The sequence below is a fragment of the Crotalus tigris genome, unplaced genomic scaffold, assembly GCF_016545835.1.
Source record: "Crotalus tigris isolate CLP2741 ecotype Arizona unplaced genomic scaffold, ASM1654583v1 scf7180000017977.1317863, whole genome shotgun sequence".
Lineage (NCBI taxonomy): Eukaryota > Metazoa > Chordata > Lepidosauria > Squamata > Viperidae > Crotalus > Crotalus tigris.
Window position 1 is genome coordinate 1209778 of NW_024096755.1, and position 23778 is coordinate 1233555.

The 23778-nt window shown below is 41.7% G+C and overlaps 1 protein-coding gene across 1 annotated transcript; it reads left to right on the forward strand.

Annotated features, from left to right (window-relative positions):
- The first annotated feature begins 3054 nt into the window (after nucleotides 1–3054).
- MFAP4 (microfibril associated protein 4) lies at nucleotides 3055–23305 on the forward strand. Its single transcript, XM_039345842.1, has 6 exons — nucleotides 3055–3312; nucleotides 7135–7225; nucleotides 19433–19596; nucleotides 20875–20971; nucleotides 21429–21611; nucleotides 22274–23305. The coding sequence occupies exons 1-6, from the start codon at nucleotides 3307–3309 to the stop codon at nucleotides 22519–22521; spliced, it is 789 nt and encodes a 262-aa protein (XP_039201776.1). The 5' UTR covers nucleotides 3055–3306; the 3' UTR covers nucleotides 22522–23305.
- The last annotated feature ends 473 nt before the right edge of the window (nucleotides 23306–23778 follow it).

Consider the following 23778-nt stretch of genomic DNA (forward strand, 5'->3'; position numbering starts at 1 on the left):
TTTTAAGGCCACAAACCTGATTAAAAGTTATATTCTTCCAATATAAGCAGGACGTACAATTGCTTTCTGGCTGATTATTTCTTATGAACTTAATTTCCATTAAAACAAGACAAAATTAAACAAAACGAAATCTGATCTTTTTAAAGATACATATATACATACCTTTACAATAAAGTACTAAAATATTATTAATACTTATTATACCGATTTGTTCTTTTCCATGAAAATTGAATTCAAAAGCTGACACAGTGGAGGTTTTGTATTTTGGAATCTGAGCTATAATTTCAGTTGGGCACATCTTACAAGTTTTAAAATAAAGTTTGAATAAATCGATGGAAGTTCCCCATTTTAGGGGGTAAAATATGGAACACATCTTTGCAATATGGTTTGGGTCATTTCCACCTCTTTCTTCACTCTGATATAACTTCTCTGGCATACTGGAATAGTCTTTACATTCATGCTAGCCTAGACAAATATAACATAATGGTTTCCACCATTATGTTATATTTGTCTAGGCTAGTATGCACATAAAGATTTCAGAGATAGGCATTTGGCTTTAAACGTTTGTTGAGAAACACGGTTTCATTTTTAGAAAAGAAAAAGACTAAAAGAAAGAAAAACATGTTGGAATCTATCTTTGTTAAGATTTAATTCCTTCCCCTGCCAGGCACATATATTTCATTACATAGATGAGCCTTTCCCAGCCTGATGCCCACCAGATGTGTTGGAAATTGAATCCTGTTGTTCCAACCCCATAACTAATCACCTTTCTGGCAGAGAATGATGGAAACAGCCATGCTGGCTGGAAATGGTGGAAGTTTGCAAATACCCTCCAGTGAATCTGGACAGTATTATGTTAGGGAAGGCTAAGAATATTCTATACATAGAAATGCTATGCAGTTCCAAGTGGATCACAAAAACAATTACTTTTAGGATGTAATATGTACCAGTGGTGGAGAACTTTATATATGTAATTTCCTAGTACATCCCACTGATTTTCTAATGTGATTCAAAAAGAAATATCAGATTAATATCATATGTAGAAAGTCCCGGAAATAGTCCACCAAAGTTCAGAAAGTTTTAGAAGACAAGTGATGGGAATAGTTTTGTCTGAATTGTTGGTGTGTTTCATAATCCTGTAGTAGATTATTGTAATAACAGACTAACAGAGTTGGAAGGAATCCTGGTGGTCTTCTAGTCCAACCCCCTGCACATCAGAAACCCTGTACCATTCCAAACAAATGGCTGTCCAATGTCTTCTTAAAAACACATAACTTTTGGAGGCAGGTTGTTCCACTGATTAATTGTTCTAAATGTCAGGAAATTTTTCCTTAGTTCTAACTTGCTTCTCTCCTTGATTAGTTTCTATCCATAGCTTCTTGTCCTGTCTTCAGGTGCTTTGGAGAATAGGTTGATTCCCCTCTTCTTTGTGGCAGCCACTCCTTAGGTTGAGAATGGATTAATGCCCTCTTCTTTATGGCAGCCACTCCTTTTCTTTGTAGCAGCCCCTAATTACCTATTTGAATTTAGAATATACCTAAGAATAGAAAACCTTTGCATTAGCAATTGCCACGTTGTTTGTAAATTTTGACATTCCTATAAATATGGGTGAAAATACACTTCTACACCCATTAAACCATCTAGCTGGCTCCATTTGTAGAAACAAAATTGAAATGTGTATCTTTGTCTTGAATACCTCAATATTTTTCTATGTTAAAAAACAAGTCCAACACCCTTTTGTCTTTTTCAGCAGGATAAATGAACTCCTGTAATGAAGTACATGTGTTACCTGTATTACCAATCATACTATAGCTGACTAGGAAATTTTGAAAGTTGAAGATCACACATTTTAAAGTCGTTATCTATGTGTCTATCAAAAATATATGCCACTGACTACCAATGATTTTGGGAGACTCCTACAAGAAAAGATTTTTTAAAAAACAAATGCAGTAAGAAACAAAAATAAGAAAAATAAAGATTGCAAAGATGACAGAAACTGAATGGAATTTGCATCATGATATTTCTTCACTTGCCTCCCTCTTGAGAATGTCTATGAAAGCCACCAGGCATTGCATTGTTTTCAAAGCAAGATAGAGATATTCTAAGAAAATAAATCATGAATAGTGGAGATCTGAATCAATTTAGAGAGTTGATAACCTGCTGTAGTGAAACGAGAGAGAGAGAGAGAGAGAGAGAGAGAGAGAGAGAGAGAGAGAGAGAGAGAGAGAGAGAGAGAGAGAGAGAGAGAAGGGAGGGGGGAAAGAAGAGGTGACTCTCTTCTTCTTCACAGTATAACAAGTTTAGTGATTTTTCTGACATTACTTGATAACCAGTAGTATCATTTTTCAATGTGAGTTTGTGGTGCCTCTCTTCCAGAGGAATGCTATGGCAAGTCTTATGACTCATTTCTTGTGGAAACCCAGTGCAGTTTTTGACAGATAACATTGAATTTAGATTCACTGATATAGATATCTGTTAAAATTCTAGTCTTTCCCTTGTCTCAGCCTAAATAAAAGAGAGTTATATTTTTCTACTGGCTAATAACATTTGTTGACAGGAAAGGGAAACAAAACCTGATGAATCCATTGGACTCTGAAAATAAGGAAACAACTTTTGCTATCATTGTACTTCTGGGACGTTGTGAATCACCAGTGGAAGCAACACATTTTACGCTGGTATAGTTTTCTACTAGCTCCTTTTAATATGTCTGTGAGCAAGAACTCTAGGTTTTGAGCCATCACTATGTCACACCCTTCTTTTACACTAAAGAATACTAACTTCAATATCATCATTTTTTATTTCACTGGAAGTCCCTCTTTGGGACTTCATAAAATCCGCCCAAATGTTCTGGCTCTGAAGAATATTTTCTCCCATCTAAAGTTAAACTTTAACACCTTTTCCAATATGCTCACACAAACACAGAGAGAGATGTGGGGGACGTCTGCTTGCACATATGTGAGAAAGGCATATAACAACATTATGTTCATGCCAAGAGCCTGGAAAACATCTAGCTCTTGGCTTGTTCGTGTTTCCCCTCTTCTCTCCAATTTTTCATTCCCTGCCTTGCTTTTCTATAACACATTCTTGCCCCCCTTCCCCTCCCAACTTTTCTTTAGGCTATAAATCCAGGATTTACACATCATGTCTGTTCCTTGGCTTGGGGTATGTTAGTGGGCAGGAGCAGTGTGGGTGGGAGGTGTACAGCTAAAGGCCTGCAAAGGAGACTGAAAGAAGCAGCTTCAAAAGAAAACAGAAAGTTCTATACACAAAGCAACAGAAGTGTCAGCTCAGGAATCACAGAACAACATGAAGGTAAGTCAATGAAGAATCTGAAGTTTGGGGGCAACAGATAGTTTTGGAAGGGAGGTGAATTAGGCTGTGAATTAAGGTTTGATTTTTTTTTTCCCATTTGACTTTGGTATTCTCTCCTCACTCCCAATCAAATTAATTTGTGTAATGGTCTATTTCAATGTCATATGTGATGAATGGAATTTGCAGTTAGAAGAAATGGTGAAAGCCAGCTTCAGTAACTTTTAGGTATGATGGCTGAATGTGAGAACTGAGACCCAGAATGGTGGAGGGATTAAGGTGTTGGACTAAGATTAGGACTTGACAGATTCATATTTACTTTGTCTCTAGGTAGAATCAGCCATTAAATCTCACTGGGTAACTTTTGGCCAGTCCCTTTCTTTGGGCCCAGCCTATTTCATTAGGTTTTAGCTGTGAGGATTAAATGAAGGAAGATCTCTCTATGTATTCCTGGAGTAAAGACAGGATATAAAATTAATACATTGTAAAGATATCCTCCCAATACAGATGTATAATAGATGTGACAAACATTTTGCCAAGACATTCCTGAAGGATTCTATTTAGCCATTATAGGGAAGAAAAATGCTAAACGAAACAGACCTTTCTTTTGATATGTTTGGATTTCCTTGTCTTCTTAAATCCTGACATTAAGCTGATTCCTTAAACAAAGGGGATGTTTACTTTCTCTCTCTGTAATACTATTAAGGGATTGCTTTCCAAAGACATATTGAATCATGGACTGCTTAGCTACTCTATTTTTGTTCTGTAACAAAAGAGAGAAATGGTTTCCCTTCATATCCAAGATAGTGAAATTACAAGGACTAATTGATCAGGGTAAATCTTCTCAATATCTAATTAGTACCTAATATGATTCTATGAAATGAATCATTTCATACAAAACACTTTGCAAAATTAATGGGGAGAAGAGGAGAGGAAAATTGCCCTGATTCCCTATAAATGAAAAGAGATATGGGAATATTAATTTTCACAGAACAAAATGATTAATGAGAAATGGACAGAATGAGAAGCTGCAGGTTATTTTAAAAAATGAACGTGAACCAATATGACTGTATGAACTATAGAATGGAAATATCTTTTTTCAGACTTTTGTAATCAAAGCTGCAATTGAGTCAGATGTGCTCCTTCTGATCTCTGGAGTGTCTTGACCATGTAATTTCATATATATAGAATATCTAGAATACTGACTGTTGATTGCATGAAGAAAGCTTGCTGGCCCATATTTTGCATGAAGGTACCTCTGCATAGTTTCATCAGGAATGGAGACTATCATCCCAGTTTCCATTCCACATATCAATTTAGATTCAAGTAGAATACTGTTTATTGTAGAGAGCTTTTCTGTATTCATGCCAGAATCAAACTTAAGGTTATCTACTTGTTATACTTCATAGTCTGACATGTGACCCCCTAAATATAAACTGGTTGGAGGGACATGATGTGGAGACAGAAATAACTTCTTCAATGTTTCATATGCATTGCTCTTTGCTTGCTTGCAAATCTTATTGAAGATATTCTAGAGATGAGCTATGATTTCATCCTAATTTCTTTAAGGGCTTGACTACAATCTTAAATACATTAATGAGAGAATGAGCAACACTATACAACAGTGTTACTTAATGTTGGCAACTTAAAGATGTGTGGACTTCAATTGGCTGGGGAATTCTGAGAATTGAAGTCCATACATCTTCAAATTGCTAAGGCTGAGAAACACTGCTATACAAGTAGTCCTTGACTTACAGCAGTTCATTTAATGACCATTTGAAGTTACAACAGCATTGAAAAAAGTGACTTATGAGCATTTTTTACACTTATGACTGTTGCAGCATCCCCATGATCACATGATTTACATTTGGATGCTTGACAACTGACTCACATTTATGACTGTTGCAGTGTCCGGGGGTCACATGATCAACTTTTGCAACTTTCTGACAAGCAAAGTCAATGGGGAAACCATATTCACTTAACTACCATTTTACTAATTTAACAACTGCAGTGATTCACTTAACAAACATGGCACGAAAAGTCGTAAAATGGGACAAAGCTCACTTAACAAATTTCTCACCTAGTAACATAAATTTGGAGCTCAATTATGGTCATACATTGAGGATTACCTGTACACTGTAGTTCAGAGCTTCAAATAGAAGAATACATGCAGCTTAACTATATGTAATTTTCCATTCTAATCCCCATATCTTCTTCATTGGTTCTTCATTCAGCAAGAGTACAGTGTATATTCCCAGAAAAGCAGATAGATACCTATTTTGTTCTACAAGTAGGATGCAAATTCACAAACTTTAAAACAAAACAGACAATAATAACAACAACAGCAAACCAGACTATAGTATATAAATATTTTATTTAAAAAGTAAGTAACTGGGACATGAATACATTCAACAAATTGGCAAATCTGATTAAAATGTTCTGTGATGCATTTTTCTCTTCGATGTCAGGCCATAGGCCAAAATAAAATTCTGAGGCCAAGAAAAACAACAGAGTGCACAAAAGTTTCTACCTAAACCACCTAACCTGTGAATTGTTGAAAGATTGTCAAAGAGAATATGAATAATGGTAGATGAACTTTGGAGTTTTCCTTCTAAATTCTCCCACTTTTGGAACTAACAAATATTAATTAGTGTTGGACTAATTAATTGGACTAATAGAAAAGCATCTATTTGAATCTTAATATTTAGGGTTTCTTGTGACCTGAACATTAGACCCATCATCATGAGGTAATGTCTCCAAATCAAGTTCTCTAGCAATATCCATGTTTCTTGCTGTTTGCCTCACAATGACAAAAGCCACATTCCAGCACCATATTGCAAGATCTTCCCCTTTGGAGCAGGCATGCAAGATTGCAACACACTTACAAAAGGGGCAGGGTTTGTATTGCACCACAACAAGGCCACTTTCATCAACCTGATTCCTTTTGTTCCTTCTACAGGCACTGCTGTGACTAATAAATAAATAGGCAACTTTTCAAGCTTCAACTGCCAGGGTTATATTGTGATATATTTCCATCTCTGATTAATATTTTTCTATATTCAACCAATTAATCCATTTTTCTCTCTCACACTCTCTCTCTTTTTACATTGCCATAAAACTTTGAGCACTAGAGCTCATATTATCACTAACAAAGAAGTTTGTTGGGTCTTCAGCAAGCTTCTGAACCCAAGAAAATGTTCATTCACATTTTTCATTTGAGACAGCAAAATCTGATTTTTATCTTTTGCCACGGTAATATTTAATGTGAAAATGACCAAAAGGAAGAGTTCAACATAAATAAGTCCTGGGCAAGTTAAGCACACATTTCAGATTTCTGTTTTTATTTTTCTTGGTAGATAATGCCAATTATATTAGGACAGTGTCTTTCCCAGTCAATAAAACTGGGAATTAGGCAGTATATACTGTATATTACAATTAGGCTGGTCACACAGTCAGACAGATGTTTAGACTAGATTTGGCATTTTTGTCCATCCAACAAGTCCTTTCCAAGGACCTGAGATAGGCAGATATTGTTGTTTAATAATAATATATTGTCACAAGTTGTAAATTGCTCCAAGTAAAGCTGCCTTCTGCAATTTACTGATGGTGATTTTGTCAATGCTGATAGTGTTCAAGTAGTGTTCTAAATGTTTTGGAATTGCATCCAAGTTGGTGTCTGTAATATCTTTGCTTTCCTTTGTCACATTATTTCTACTTCTATTTACAGATCTTTATAAAACAATGACAATTATATTATTGTTAATAATAAGGTGCCTCTTTCCTCAGTATGTACCTTGGATGACAAGACATGCTTTTTCATTTTAGCTTTCTCAGGCCTCCTCATTTCTGCCCATCTCTATGTTCCTCCTTTTACTTCTTCAGCTGCCAACATTGCAAGGACAGGCCATCAACTCAGGTAAGTGCTCTTGAGGCTGATTTATGGCACATGCTCAGAATCCTCTATATGCTCTTTCCACATTATGTCGACTGAAAAAAGACAGTAATACCAGCTTTAGATGAAGTAATTTTAGCCATTTTTAGGTTGGACAAGAAAGAATTCTTATTTAAGACTATGAAAATCTGCTTGTCAATATAGATCAGGGTTTTTTAACCTTTTCACCCATTGTACCATTTTTAGGATATGGCAATATCCGAGTATTACCAGTCGCCTAGCAAGGTGTCAAAAACTTGATGACCCAAAAAAAGGAAAAAAATGATAAAGTACAGGTAGTCCTCAACTTACAACAGTTCACTTAGTGACTGTTCAAAGTTACAATGGCACTGAAAAAAGTGACCCCCAAGCCACAGCTGAGTAAGACACCTGCCTGCCCACCCAGTGGTGCTCTTCCTCCTGTCTGAGGTTTCCATTGTTGTGAGCTTTTCTGTTGAGGATTGGCAGCGGGGGGGGGGGTGTGAGAGTGTGTTTGGTTTTTATTCCCCCCATCTGCTGGGCGGTTGCAACAGGGTTTGGTCACTTCACATGATCCTGGGACACTGTGACCATCATAAATATGAATCAGTTGTCAAGCATCTGAATGTAAATCACAAAACCCTGGAGATGCTGCAACATTCCAGCTGATCAACACTTCCTCTGGGCTCAGCAGAAGCACCAGGATCAGCACCGAGCTCCAGCTGGAGCCTGGCACTGATCCTGGTGCTTCCGCTGAGCCCTGGCAGCTCTGCACCTCCAGCCGTCTCTCGCTCAGGCTTGTGTGGTGCTGCCATCGGTTCAGCTCATTCCCCTCCCCCGCTACCACTTTTCTAGGATGTTTGCATACAACCTGCCAGGTGCCAATGTACCACAGGTGGTACCTGTACCACTGGTTGAAAAGCCCTGATATAGATGATACAGAACTTGTTATGACTCAGGGGCATAGAATTCTTTAAACTCTAAAACCTCTCAGATGTCTCTCCCCATTCTAACTTTTTTTTGTGCCTTCAAGTCAATCTATACTACTGACTGATTGGAAAGTTCCTTCAGTTCTCTTGGCAAAGTTTCAGAAGTGGTTTACCATTGTCTACTTTCTAGGGCTGAGAGAAAATGACTGGCCCAGGGTCAATCTGGCTTTGTCCATAAGGTAGACTAGAACTCACAGTCTCCTGGATTTTAGCCTGATGCTTCAACCACCATACCAAACTGGGTCTCCATTCCAACTTGATTCATCAGTTAAAGACTTCAGGGTTTCATGTGTTCCAGTGCTTGTGGTTTCCCTGACAAGCTTCTGCTAGGGAGAAAAGGCAACAGCTTAGAATGCTCTCCTGGGAGTGCAGTACTGCCAGAAAATTGTGCCAGTACTTGGGTTATTGGATGGAGTCTACGATAATTCACCACGGCCAACTTGCTAAGGCGAATTCACCACAGCCAACTTGCCACAGGCAACTTGGTGCAGGCAACTCACCATGAAATAATTCACTGCGGGACAAGAGTTACACAAATATCAAAGAAATGGTGGGATGGAATCATTAAAAAAGAATGCAAAAGGAAGGACAGGGTGAAATATGAATGACAAAAATTACAACAACTTTTTTATTTATTTCAAATAATTAAATCGAATTGTTAAATTGCCCTGCAACAAGTTGTCCCGCAGCGAGTTGGTCATGGTGAATTGTCCCCTTCTGTATTAGAAGTGGGTTGAAAAAATCCTGATGATTCCTAGATAGCACCAACAATATAGAAACTTCTCTATCTCTTTCCTGCCACTTAGTGACTGACTTAGGAGTACATGTTATGTTTATGCATTGTCTGTCAGGAAACCCTCAGCCATTATATTACTCCCAGAAAATGATTATTTATGGTTGCATATCAGCTCTACAACAGATCACAACCAACTTTGTTTTCTAAAGATTATAGGTTCAATTAAGGGTTCTTAGAACTATGGCCATTTACCCAGTCTGAAGTGTATTAATGTCATTGGCATGACTCAGTATAAAGCACCTTCCTCTACTATTAAATAGACCACTTGTGCTAAAAAGTAAAGAAACTCTCAAGTCAAGCTTAACTCTTGATGATTCTGACTGTGAAGCTTTTTTGGCAACTTTATGAAAGTTTGCCATTGTTTTGTGGTTTCTTTGATTTCCTAATCTAGCTAACAAGCATGGCATTCCATAATTCTCCGGATCCAAATACTAATCAGGGCTGACCCTACATGACTTCTGAGATCAGCCAAGTCCATTTGTTAAAACATTTCCAGACAGATAAACTTTTACTGCCAGAACTGCTCTTTGCATACATTTTTTTTTTAATTTGGGCCAGCACTAGTCTGCCGAGCAGACTGAGCCATTTTTTAACAATAAATGAAGAATATCAAAACATAGTCCACTTTCAGGCAAGCACAAAAGACACAAACAAGCATTTAAATTATCTTTTCAGCTTCTGAACAGCTGTTTGCAATCAAATTGGACAGAAAAATACACTGCTTCCAGTTAGCCAGAAAGTCTCCTCTTGGGAGGTCATTTGTGGCTTACGGCTTGCCTGACCTGGCTTACATTACAGAATCTTTTGCCTTTTTAATCATAGGATCTTTTCACTATAGTTAAATACAGTGTTCTGGAATATCCAAAATAGAAATAGCACGTAGACTTATATACCACTTCACAGTGATTTGCAGCCCTCTCTAAGTGGTTTACAGAATCAGTATATTGCCCCCAACAACCTGGGTCCTCATTTTACCGACCTCAGAAGGATGGAAGGCTGAGTCAACCTTGAGCTGGTCAGTACTGAACTGCTGGCATTCAGCAGAATTAACCTCCAGTACTGCATTCTAACCACTGTACCACTATGGCTATATCCAATAATTATGCTTCTTGGATAGGATGTTTCTTTATTTTTACAATGCAGTATAGGGAATCTTGAAATACACAAGAAGTGTCAGGTCTGTTGTCCATCTAGTCCAGAAATGGCTACTTTGAGAGCAATGTTCTAAGTTTCCAAGAGGAGAATTTGCTGATCATATTCTGCCTATTAACTGGAGAAATGTTGAAGTGTTGAAAAGAGGACCTTTCTTACATGCAATCCAAATATTAATTGATTAAGCTGTGATTCTCCTATTCCCTTACTTCCATATTAATCCTTTGCACAGTTTACTTTATATGTAACAATATAAGTATCCTATCTTTGCATCTGACTGATTCCTAATTAATAGTACAGAACAATGTTAATTCACCAACTGAACAATTATTTCAAAAGAAACACACAAACACACAATGGGTTGGGAAAAGTTAATAGAAAAAAAAACACAAATAAAGCCAGTACTATGAAGAGATTTAATCCATGTACTTGCATTTATCTTAAAGTCTTTTGAAAGATCCTGTTTCTGACTGATGAGTGAGCACTAATTATGAAGTTAGAGAGGCTTTCTTGAAGAGGACATTGGAGTAGCTAGTACCATAATAGAAATAGCCCCCTTGCTGTTTACTGCTTTCATACCTCAGATGGTGAAGGGGCCCTAAACATTAATCTGGTTGCTCAGATGCACTAATTTGCAAGAACTAAAAAAACCCATCCCTGATATAATGTTGTCAGCTTTATCAGGCGGACCAGACAAGAAACAAGACTGGATAAACTAATACCACTCTAGTGTAAAGCTACATTAGTGTGAAAATACAATTCTCTTGCCATCTCCTTTACAGCATGATAATTTAGGGAAAGTCCCTCCTCAGTCTCTTGCCCTTCCTATTATGGAGCTGTAGGCTATGCTGTCTCTTATCTGACCATTCACCTGGCTTCCTAAGATAATTCCCACATGCCATTATAAAGGAGAGTGCCAGCCTTGAGCTTTGGTCTTATCCTTAGCACAGAAGATGCATTGAAAATCTCTGTTCGTTATCATCCATACTCACAACATCAGCAATCTGTTGTAATCTGTTGGGATAATAAAACAGAGTTTCGTATTCCATATATATTATTGGAAGAAGAATAGAATTTCAGTGAAGTAGGCAACATATAGCCTTTGCGGCATTTTATCACACTCCTCCCTTGGTAACAAAATATTATAGGATTACTACTGACTACTGCTCTTTCAGGATATTGCCAACCACTGTTTTCTTCTTTCTCAATAATAATCCTGCTAGTAAAATTCTGTCATTTTTCTTGTGAGGCTCAAGCAATGTCAAATGATTCTACTATAATGGACAGAATATTTCATAGAACATAGAATAATGGGGTTGAAAGGGCCCTTGAGGGCTTCAAGTCCAACCCCTTGCTTAAGTAGGAGACTTTATATCAGTGGTTCTCAACCTTTCTAATGCCACGACCCCATAATACAGTTCCCTATGTTGTGGTGACCCCCAACCACTTATACATCACCGGGTGCCAGGGCTGTGGCCAAAGAAAAGGGGGAAAAAATGGCGGACAGCCTTGTTTGGCGACCCCCGTGAAATGGTCATTCGACCCCAAATGGGGTCCCGACCCACAGGTTGAGAACCACTGCTCTATATCATTCTGGACAAATGGTTGTTCAGTCTCTTCTTGAAAACTTTCAGTGTGGAGCACCCGCAACTTCCAGAGATAAGTCATTCCACTAATTAACTGTTCTCACTTCAGGAAATTTCTTCTTAATTCTAGATAACTAAGGGGATAACAGATGATTTTCCATCTGTTAGCTGATATATTTTTCCTCCACATATATTGTTTAAACTGTACTGGAAGAATAAACAAATAGCTTCCCATGTATGGAAGAATTTCTAGAAAAGTCTTAGTTGATGGCAGTTACTACAGTATAAAGATCACTGTTTGCTATCCCTGCGCAGAATCAATAGTGTCTTTTGACAGAGATAATAACTAAAACAATTCCTTAATAGGACTCTTGGCTAGAAGTTTCTTGATTATATGAATTCTGAGGGCATTTCATGCTTGATGACTATTTAGTTACTACTTACACGCACATATGCACAATCCCCACAACCTATAACAGAGATGGCGAACGTATGGCACGCGTGCCAGAGGCGGCACTCACAGCACTGCCACTGCCGCCAGCTTATGCAGGTTCGTTAGGCCACTGCTGGCACCTGGAGCGGCAACCCCACCCAGCACAAAGGAGGCAAAGCAACTGGCTAGCAAGCTCGAGTAGAGGTGGTAGACCACGCTCCCATGTGCTTGCTGGCATCTGTGCGGGGGCTGATGGTGTCAGGAAGCAGCCCCCCTGCCTCACCATGCCCCGCAGCAATGGCACCCCTGTCCTACCCTGCCTCACCCCGCAGGACGAGCCTCCTGCCACCACCTGACCCACCAGAGACCCCCTGGATCTCCCTTATTCCAGCCCAGCTCCCACAAGCGTCCCCCCACGAGCAACATCAAGATGGCCATGCCCACCCCAGCCACACCCACTCAGTCTGCCGGGTCCACTGCAGCCACGCCCACGCCCACCCACCCCCTGAGGGCACCACCATACTGATGCGGACCTGGCACTTTGCAATAAATAAGTGGGTTTGGGGTTGCGGTTTGGCCACTCGGTCTCTAAAAGATTTGCCATCATTGATCTATAAACACCCATTTCAATGAGTATTAAAGAGAAATATGTATACATTTGAAATCTATCCGGAAAGGAAAATCGTTATCCCTTATGCATATGTGCCTAGAGAAATGGCGTGACATTCAAACTCATCCAATCAGTGTCTTCAGTGACCTGATCACTGTATGATTAGCATGGGAAAATTGCATTAAGGCTTTGGGATTCATATTTAGGTAGGCTCGGTACATATTTTATAATCTTTATTTGGAAAGATACAGAAAAAGAATATGGAAAATCTGGATGCACACAATTCAGAACATTTAGAGGTTAAAGCTATTTAAAATTAATCTTTAACCTCCTCTGAACAAATCTCAAGCAGATCATATACAAATTGGGAGAAATTCTTTTATATCATTTCTGAATGAGAAAGGGGCGTTGTCTTACCTGAACGCCTTTTCTCAGCACGATGATGGAGAATCCACGGATGGGTTGTCTTAATCTATCTGCTCCAATTAGACTAAGTCTGAAATTGGTAACGCCCCTCTGTGCTAAGTGCACCCCAGTTTTAGACTAAGGCGATACCCAGACTTTAGTCCGACGCGTCTGAACAAATGGGAACCAGGCCAACTGACCTAATGGGAGGGAATGGATTCTCCATCATCATGCTGAGAAAAGGCGTTCAGGTAAGACAACGCCCCTTTCTCCAGCATGATTGGATGGAGAACCCATGGATGGGACATACCAAAGCCCTGTGTCCCTAGGGTGGGGAACTAGATTGGGCCTGGGACCCATCCAATGTTAATGCATGTTCTAGAACCTTGTGGCCAAATGAAGCCGTAGAAGATGCATATATATCCATCCTGTAGTGACGGACAAAGGAGGAGACGATGCCCATGTAGCTGCCCTGCAAACCTCCTCTATGGATGCCTGGGTGGACTAGGTTGCTGTAGTGGGCGTGCCCCGGGTGGAATGGGCCGTGATATGCCTGGGAGCTTGTAGTGACTGAGTCTGGTATGCCAGAAAATACAAGCTCTAATCCACCTGCCTATAGTGGGTGGTGAAACCTTCTGTCCTAATGACGAAGGGGGAAATGAGACAAGCAGAGCCTCAGTCTTGCGGAAGGAAGAGGTTCTCTGTATATAACAATATAAGGCCCTGCGCCCATCTAATTTGTTCCACTGAAGCTCCATGTCATTAGATGGGTTCGGACAGAAGTCCGGCAAAACTATGTCCTGGGATCTATGATAAAAGGAGTTAACCCTGGGCCGAAGGAGGAACTAACCTGAGGGTTACCCTGTCCCTATGGAAAATACACAGGTCCTTCCTCCTGACAGGGCAGTCAGGTCAGAGATCCTTCTGGCTGAAGCTACAGCAATCAGAAATGCCACCTTCATTGATAATTGTTTGAGCAAACAAATGTCAGTGGGCTCAAATGGTGGTGAGACAAGAGCCTGTAAAACCTGATGAAGGTCCCAGGAGAGGTATCTATGTATGGTTGGTGGTCTGGCATTGTTAGCTCCTTTTAGGAAGGAGTGTATCATAGAGTGCTGTGTTAAGGATTCATTGCCACAGGAATTAACCGTGGCGAGTGCTGCTACCTGCCTACGGATGGTGCTTGTGGAAAGCCCTTTTGTTCAGACCTTCCATCAGGAACTCCAAGATGACTGGCCCTGAAGCCTGCAAGGGGTCAATCTTGTGAGCTAAACACCAATTACAGAAGCTTTTCCATGTGGCATCGTCTATTCTATTCGTCGAGGGTCGCCTGGATTGCTGGATCATGGCTATGACCCTTGACGAATATGGGTCTAGACCTAAGGCCTGCCTCTCAAGTGCCAGACGGTTAACTGGAGCCATTGAGGGTCCGGATGACGTAGCTTCCCTTGAATGAGGGAGATCCGATTGGCTGGAATCCTCCATGGAGGGGATGCGGAGAGCTCCATCAGGTCGGCGAACCAAGATCGTCTCGGCCAATGCGGGGCGACCAGGAGGACCCCTGCTTGTTCGCGAAAAATCTTCCTGATCATGGCAGGTAGAAGGGGTAGGGGACTGCGGAGTGCATCTGTTCCCTCCGCTGATGGAGACGGGAACCTGGAAAGGAATCTGGGAAGCTGTGAGTTGGCTGGGGAGGCAAAAAGGTCTAAGGTTGGGGAACCAAACCTGTCACGCTCTCTCTGGAGATCTTTGGATCCCACTGCCATTCGGAATGGTCCACGGTGGCTCCGCTCAGTGAGTACGCCTGCTGGTTGGCCACTCCGGATATGTGCTCCGCCCTGATGGAGGCAAGATTCAGTTCCGCCCAAGACCCCAGCAATCTGGCCTCCTGCTTGGGAGGCCTGGGCCTTGTTCCCCCCTGTGTGTTGACATGGGCCTTGGCTGTGATGTTGTCGGTTAAGACCAGGACGTGCTGTCCCTGTACTAAGCTGCTGAATCTCTTTAAGGCCATGTGTATGGCTCTTAGTTTCAGCCAGTTTGTATTGTTCTTTAGGTCCTGCCTGGACCACTGATCTTGGGCCCAGAGTGTGTGGAGGTGTGCCCCCCACTCAAATAGACTTGCGTCTGTGGTGATGTTGGTCCTGTCTGGTTCTTTGAATTCTGCTCCCCGTGACAGTGCCAGAGAGTCCCACCAACGACAACGACGGTGGAACTCGGACCTTCTGGTGAGATGTGCTGGTATGAAGTTTCTGAAATGGAAGGAGAAACCACTGTAATTCTCTGGCATGGAGACGTGCCCATGGCCCAATTTGCACGCAGGACACCATCTTCCCTAGTAGTTGTGAAAGGGAGGCCAATGTGACTACTCTGTCCCTTCGGATCCAACGTACAAGGGTCTGAATAGAGTTCTGTCGGTCCTGAGATAGGTAGACCGTACAGTTGTCTGTGTCTATAACTGCGCCCCAATGCAGGAGCCGAGTTGTTGGTGTGGTATGACTTTTCTGGAAATTAATCGAAAAACCGTGCTCCTGAAAACCCCTGATGGCTAGGGCGAAGTCTGCCTGAGCGCTTTGTAATGATGATGACTGAATTAGAATGTCATCTAAATAGCATTGGACTCTGATGGGAAATTGTCTAAGGTGGGCTGCGATCACTGCCAGTACCTTTGTAAATACTCTCAGTGTAGAAGAGAGGCCAAATGGAAGGGCTCTGTACTGGCAGTGGCGTCGGGCATAACTGAATCCGAGGAATTTGCGGTGTCCTGGAAAATGGGATGTGCAATATGCCTCAGTCAGTTCTATTGATGTAAGAAGTCACCTTGCCTGACGCTGCCCAGGATTGATTGAAGTGCTTGCACCTGAAATTTCTTATACCTCAAGTAAGGTTTAGACCTTTTAAGACCAAGATCGCCCTCCAACCCCCTGAAGTTTTGGAAATGACGAAAAGGTTTGATTAAAACCTTCGTCCTTCTTGGTCTTGTGGTGCTGGTTCAATTGCTTGTATTTGCAATAAATGAGCTATTGCTTCTGACCTGAGTTCAGCTCTGGTCCTGTTCGTTGAAATAGGACAAAAGCGGAATTGTCAGGTGGATGGGAACAAAATTCCAGTCTTAGACCTTGTGTAATGGTGTGTAACACCCATGCGTCCGTAGTAGTGGCCGCCCAAATGCTGGAATAGAGGGCCAGCCGGCCTCCTATGGGAGGTGAGGCTGCAGGATCACTTGCCTCTCTTAAAGAAACGGCTCCCTGCACCTCGAAAGGACCACTTGGACTGGAACTGTGATCTGCCTCTGTATGCTGAACGATCTTGCTGTCATTCCTATCTCTGAAAGGAGGGGCGAGAAGCCTGGGCCCAGTCCCAGGATGGGGTTGGCCGAAGGGCTATCTTCTGTAGTTACTCTGCGACATGCTGTCTCCCCAGCATCTGTCTCCTTTCTTTGGTGTGTTAACCAAGGTCTTATGTTTGTCCTTACCTTCGGTTAGGTATGGCTCTAACGCCTTACTAAAGAGATATCCACCTGTGTAAGGTTTAGAGGCCAGACGCCACTTGGCCTTGGTGTCTGCTCGTCAATTTCTGAGCCAAAGCAGCCCTTGTGCTGAGATGTCCGACGCGATGGACCGGGCAGTGTATCTGGCCATATGCAAGGAGGCACCTGCTAGGTACTGGGACCTGGCCACCAACTTACCCAGATTCTGGTGAGCTCTGAGCTGGTCCAGAGGGATCATGTCCTGGAGCTCCCGTAACCACAGGACCGAAGCCCTGGCAAAGAAGGCCATGGATGTTGCTGCCCTTGTTGCCCAGGCTGATGCCTGGTGAGACCTGCGTAGGGCGGACTCAATCTTTTTGTCTTCTGCCCTGAATGCCTCATTTATGTCCCCAGGGATGTTAGAATTGGGAAACAATGAGCTCAAAGGCTCATCAATCTCAGGAATCTCCGAAAGGGAAGTCAGAGAAGGGGCCACATTAAACAATGTTCTCTCTGCCGCACCAGGGTTTAAGGGATCCTAGGTTCTCCCATTGTTTTTGAACTATACTTAGAAGGGTGGGAGGAGAGCAGGGAATATGATTCTGTGAGACAGAGGGGTCAGTGTATATGGCATGGGGACCCTGGGATGTTGAGGGGGGGTCTCCTGTCCTTGGCGAGGTTTGCAGTAGTGCAGGCCTTGAGTAGCAGGGGATTGAAGAAGAATGGTCAAAGAGACCGACAGGAGGGTGGGTTTGGATGGGGCGATGCCCTCGTCCTCAGACAAAATCAGGCCAGATTGTTCAGCTCCTTTAGGTTCCAAATCTGATGCGGGATCATCCATCCAATCCGGAGATTGTGAATGTTGTGTGGCCTGGGGGGGGGGTGGCTGTGGGGTGTTGGAGGCCATAAATTGAGCCACAGCCTGGGCTATCATGGACTGGGGGGGTTCGGGTTCAGGGCCTGGTTCTCAGAAGAGCGAAGCCCTGCTGCAGTAGGGGTGAATGTGGCCTGGGCCCTGAGGTGTCCTGGCCGGTTATACCCCTCCCTCACTGTTAGGTTTGAATCTGACTGGGGAATTCCCCTGGGGGGAGACCAGGCCCCTGGGGCTGAGGCACTATGTGAAGAAAGGGGCTCAAAGGTAGACTTTCCTATTGTGCCTGTCAGATCTGGGGAGGTGGCCCTCAGTCTTTGGCACTCTTCCTCCCTCTGTGGCTCCCTGCTTCGCCGGGCTCGCTTGGTGGTGCTCTTTCCACTTGCCTGTGTTTGGTATCTCCTCTTGGCCGACTCGCTGCCTTTCTCTGCCATGATGAGTTGCTCTGGTCTCAACCTTGGCAAAACGCCCCCCCCTCGGCGCTGTACTTCACCAAGGGAGTCTACAGAGATAATTCAGCCCAAGAGGGGGGAGGGCGGGGAATTAATGGGCACCCCGATCACTCTGGATCGATCAGGCCCTCCCCGGTTGAAACTGCTCTCTCGAAGAGCCTGCTACCGATGATCGAATACTGCCTTCAGGAGAAAGCTCCAGGCAGTCTGGGCCTCAGCCACACACAAAATGTCCGCCGAGGGCTTCAGCCACACACAAAAATGGCCGCCGATGATCTCAGCCACACACAAAATGTCCACCGAGGGCTTCAGCCACATACAAAATGGCCGCCGAGGGCTTCAGCCACACACAAAATGGCCGCCGATGACTCCAGCCACACACAAAATGGCCGCTGAGGGCTTCAGCCACACACAAAATGGCCACCGAGGGCTTCAGCCACACACAAAATGGCCACCGGGAGGCAATTCAAAATGGCGGCTGCCAAATTCGCACCCTGAAAAAACGGCCGTTGGAAGAAGGCCTTGAGGCCTGGGGCCTAAGCTACAACGAGCCCTCGTTCCAAGGAATCGCCTGGGCTCCTAGTGCAGCGGATGGCAGGTAATTAGGCCAGCTGGGAGACTCTGAGGCAGTCCGAGGCCTGATACTCTTTGTATATAATCAATTCTAATAATAAATAAATAGCCTGAGCTAAGGAAATAAATGAAAAAAAAAACAGTCTTCTGCTCCAGGAGCGAAGAAAAAACGCGTCTTAGAGCAAAGAGACTAAGTCTAAAACTGGGGTGCACTTAGCACAGAGGGGCGTTACCAATTTCAGACTTAGTCTAATTGGAGCAGATAGATTAAGACAACCCATCCGTGGGTTCTCCATCCAATCATGCTGGAGAAAACAATCTAATTTTATAAATCTGGGATAACAAACCTACATTGTACATTACAAGTTAACATTTCCAAAATTTTACAGTTGCCCCCAAAATGAATATACATCTACTGTATGTGACAGCAAAGACTGTATTGAAATGTATATATTTATTAAAGTAATATTCCCCCCCAAAAAATCAGTAAGGAAATTATTTATAAAATCTATTTACATTGGTTGAATGTCAAAAATGTGCCTAAATTTTGACAAATATGTACTGAAATATATATAAATTTTAATATGAAATTTGAAGAAAAAAATCTATATTTTGATTAACAAGATGTAGTATTTTATTTTATTTATTTCTTAGATTTTTAAGCTATTCTCAGAAATATCACATCTGCCCAAATAGGTGATCTTGAACAAAGTAATTATGATATTTGTAAAATAACAATAGCAACAGATTTATAATTATTGTCTTGGACTACTAACTGTCTGCTTTGAAGCAAAATGGTTAATCAGAAGCCAAAATAATGTTATATACTTGTTGGGTTATTTAAATTTAAAGTAATATGTTTTTCCTTCCACTGGGATAGCTCAGCAATCTCAACCCTGTGGAGAAGATTCATTTCCACTTGACTGTGAGGATATATACGATCAAGGTTCAGAGACAGATGGCGTGTACCTCATTTTTCCAGCAGGACCCAATGTCCCTGTCCCCGTATACTGTGACATGACCACTGATGATGGAAAATGGACGGTAATGAAGTCCTTGGGATGGATTCAAAATGGGAAAGTGTATCCTATGGAGGCGCAAGAGATCCTAGCACTGAGTTAGATTAGTAGAGGCTGTTCAGTGCTAGTCTGGTGGAAATTCCATAACCTTGATTTCTTTGATCTTGGCCTGTTTTCCAGTTGTAGTTTCAGTATTATTTGTGGTGCTAATATTGTTCAATATAAAGCTTTAAGAAACTTGTAGTACTCTATTGCAACCATTTGTTTCCCTGGGAGTTTAAGGCAACAAATATGGAAGGGTGTTTCCCCTCATTTTATCACCACAGACTCCGCTCAGGTAAATTGGACCAGAAGAGAGGGATTGGCCAAAATAACTCATTGAACTCTAATGTCAAATGGGGCTATGACTCTGGATCTTTTCAAACTAGGTCCTACATTACTCTTTTTCATGAGGCCAAGGTATCTGTGTCTCATGTGAAACTTTTCGCTCCTTAATTTGAACTTCAGAAGTATTTAGGATCAACCAGGTACAGACATTTTTTGTGATGTCTCCCTGTTTATGGAAGAATGCCATCCTTCTACAGATATAAGCAATTCAGTACTTTTCCTTGTTTTGTTAGCCAATGTAGTAGTGAGATAGTGTCCAGCATGGAAAAATGGGTTATAAAGACTAGAAGTCAAACAAGCAAATATGTATTTGAAATAGGAAGATGCAAATAGGAAGGTGATGAATTGTGTGCGCATTGAAACCAAGACTGTTAGAACAGTGGTTCTCAACCTGTGGGTCAGGACCCCATTTGGGGTCGAATGACCATTTCACAGGGGTCGCCAAAACAATGCAGTCCGCCATTTTTTCCCCCTTTTCCTTAGCTGTGCTACGCCCTTTTATTCTATTGGCTTTTGAAAGCCAATAGAATAGACTCTCTTGAATAGAGTCTAATTCTATTGACTTTCAAAAGCCAATAGGAATTGTCCAGGCTGTCTCTGCCCTGCTGAGCCTGCCAAAAGTCCCAATCTGCAAACGGTGCTGCACCAGTTGAGTAGTCCTCGACTTACGACTGGTTGGGGGTCGCGGCATTAAAAAGGTTGAGAACCACTGTGTTAGAATAAGGCTTAGCATAGTGTATGAATCATTTTGAATTATCCAATTAACCACATTTCAGCAATGTAGCTTAGCATAATGCATAATCTTCTTGATTATTTCCTTTCCATGGTGTTGACAGGAACGCAGCTTCAAGATAACTGTTGACAAATTGATGTTAATTTTACAATTATCTTTCCTCAAAACTGTTATACTTTGCAGGTTTTCCAGAAACGTTTCAATGGGTCAATCAGTTTCTTTCGGGGCTGGAATGACTACAGGTTTGGCTTTGGCAAAGCAGATGGTGAATATTGGCTTGGTAAATATAAAGGGGTGCACGGAAATTTCTTCTTCTCTTCCTCCTTTTTCCTTATCGTTTTCCTCCTCCTTTCTGAGGAGCCTCTGCCAAAAGCCATTGATTTTTCCCATCCTTTCCCTCACTGGCTTCTCCTCAGTCTCAGAATTTTATGCATCTCTTGATCCAGACATCTACTTTTGCCAGAAACATTTGGAATGTAAAATGTTTGGGTTTCTCCCCTAAGCAGCTGAAACCTGGGCCAGAAAACTACATCATGAAGTGCAATTGCTCTGTTTATTATTAGTCTAGGCCAGCAAGCACAGCCAAGAACTGTCTTGCTTTTCTGTCTGGCCAGCACTTTTTTGTCAAGAGAATGGGGGTCATCCCCAAAGGATAGGAAAATAAATGGCGGTGCTTTGCACGTTTTCCCAAGGCATCAGAACTATGAGCCTACAACCTCTTTTCCCACCTTTTCTAGGACTGCAAAATATCCATCTTCTCACTCTGAAGCAGAAGTATGAGCTACGTGTGGAACTGGACGACTTTGAGAATAATACTGCCTTTGCTAAATATGCTGACTTCTCCCTTTCCCCAAGTGCAATCAGTGCAGAAGAGGATGGCTACACGCTCCATGTATCTGGCTTTACTGATGGAGGGGCAGGTAAGAGACCCGATTCCCAGTCCCATTTGAGTATGACATAGAGTAGACTGAGTCTCAAAACGAAAATAGGAAACCCTATTTACAGTATGATAGTTGTGACCCATTTGCATCTGTCTTTTTTTAAAAGATGGAAAGCATGGTATTGTCTCAAACTTGGTAATCAGGCATTTAAGTAGGATCAATTTGGATCTAGGTATTATCATGAATATTAGGATGTTTCTCTCCAGCCTAGTATATAGATCAGTCATCTACATCTTGCTGTCCTTCTCATATATTGGGCCTATAATTTCCAAAATCCTTCTGGGCTAAGGGTGTCCAAATACTAACATAAACCCACTTATGTCTTAAAATGATGTCTACAGCCAGGTCTTTTTCTTTCCCTCAGACAGATGTTTTACCCTATACCTTGATATATGGGATCAGAATATATTATGGGGAAATCAGAAATAATTTAAAAGGTTTTTAACAGCATATTCCCTCCAATCTTGAAACACAAGTTATGAAATGTGCCCTAAAACATTCCAATGTCAGCTATCCCTGATCAGAATATGTAGGTTCCAATGAATATACTCTCAAATAGGCACACAAAGAAACTACTCCTTATTCCTACCAGCTTTGTAAAGTCTCATTTTTACCGTTATTTCTCTTTATGTTCCCACCAGGTGATTCACTGTCCTATCATAGTGGCCAGAAGTTCTCCACATTTGACCGTGACCAAGATCTCTATGTGCAGAACTGTGCAGCTCTCTCATCAGGTGCCTGGTGGTTCAAGAGCTGCCATTTTTCCAACCTCAATGGCTTCTACCTTGGTGGACCACATCTGTCCTATGCCAATGGCATTAATTGGTACCAGTGGAAAGGCTTCTACTATTCTCTCAAGAGAAGTGAGATGAAAATACGTCGTGTTTGAGATCCGAGGCAGCTGGTGGCTTTTCCCATTCTTCTACTCTAGTGGCCATTTGAGTCTTGATGTAGACTGAATTCCCAATTATTAATGTGTTTCATCACTTTGACTCTGTTTTTCTACCTTTAGCATGCAGCCTGCACCAAATTATTCCTCAGAGAACACAACTCTCAATAAAGATACCCATTTCTCATTACTGAGATCAAACACAACTAGATAATTGCCAGTGCCCTATACTACAATCCTACTAATCATCACAATTATGGTAGCCACCAACCTTCCTGCTCTCCCAGGAAACCTAGGTTTGTTTCACCAACATCAGTATGATTGATCATGGGTCCTGCCCGCCATTTCAATGTTCCAAATCAAAAATTGCATTGGGAACAAACCAGAAATAAACCCCATCTCTTCTAGCTCCTCTTCAGCATTCAGCAGAAAAGAAAAAATGGAGGAGGTTATAAGGGTTACGGTAGTGTTCCAGGCAAATCTGCCTGCCTCAATTAATAAAATAAGGTAAAGTGTATTGGCAGAACTGGAAGAATGGCTCATCTAAGCCAGGTTCCTGCTTTATTCCCATCCCAATCCTCCAACAAAGGATTTATAATATTCAAAGCTACAGGGACCAAAGGATTTAGGACAGAACTCAGAAAACATTTAAGAATGATCAGAGTAGACACATCCAGTTGGAAGTTTCTGGCAGATAGGAACAAGTATTGTAAGGTTCAGGGAAAAGGTTCCAAAGGTGATAGCAATTATCTTGCTTTTAAAAATAAAATAAAATGAAATGAAATGAAAGTCTATTCTCCAAATATGGACAATTGAGAGACCAGTAGAACTGTTAACTATAAAGACTTTTAAGGCCACCCTTTCTGGGCCAAATCCCACCCCTATACAGCTACCCTATCATTAAACTGTTTCTGCAGCATCTGTCTGGACAGTGACATGGTCCAAGTTCTAAAGTAAAAATCTGAAGATGGAAATCCTCTTTCTAGCTTGCTCTCGTATCTTGCCAAAAGACTTGTTTTGACTACAGCCTGTTCACCATCTGGATTCTGTTCTCAGCAATTAAATTTATAGGACACCTGAGGCTACAATACTGAAATGGGCAGAGATCCCAGAAAACCTGATGTTCTTTTGCACGTTCCAAAGAAATCAGTTTGGATCTTGCAAAAGCATGTTGTAGGAGAGAGTGATAAATTGGTGGTTAGACCTACAACAGTGAAGGTTTGGATCTGTAATTTGTGAAAAGGGGAAGTTGAAAAT

Bases quoted from the DNA above. Each gene is read 5' to 3' on its own strand.
- MFAP4 (XM_039345842.1), top strand. The intron at 7,226-19,432 runs GTAAGTGCTCTT...CCACTGGGATAG, and splicing joins AGGACAGGCCATCAACTCAG to CTCAGCAATCTCAACCCTGT. The intron at 19,597-20,874 runs GTAATGAAGTCC...TATACTTTGCAG, and splicing joins CTGATGATGGAAAATGGACG to GTTTTCCAGAAACGTTTCAA.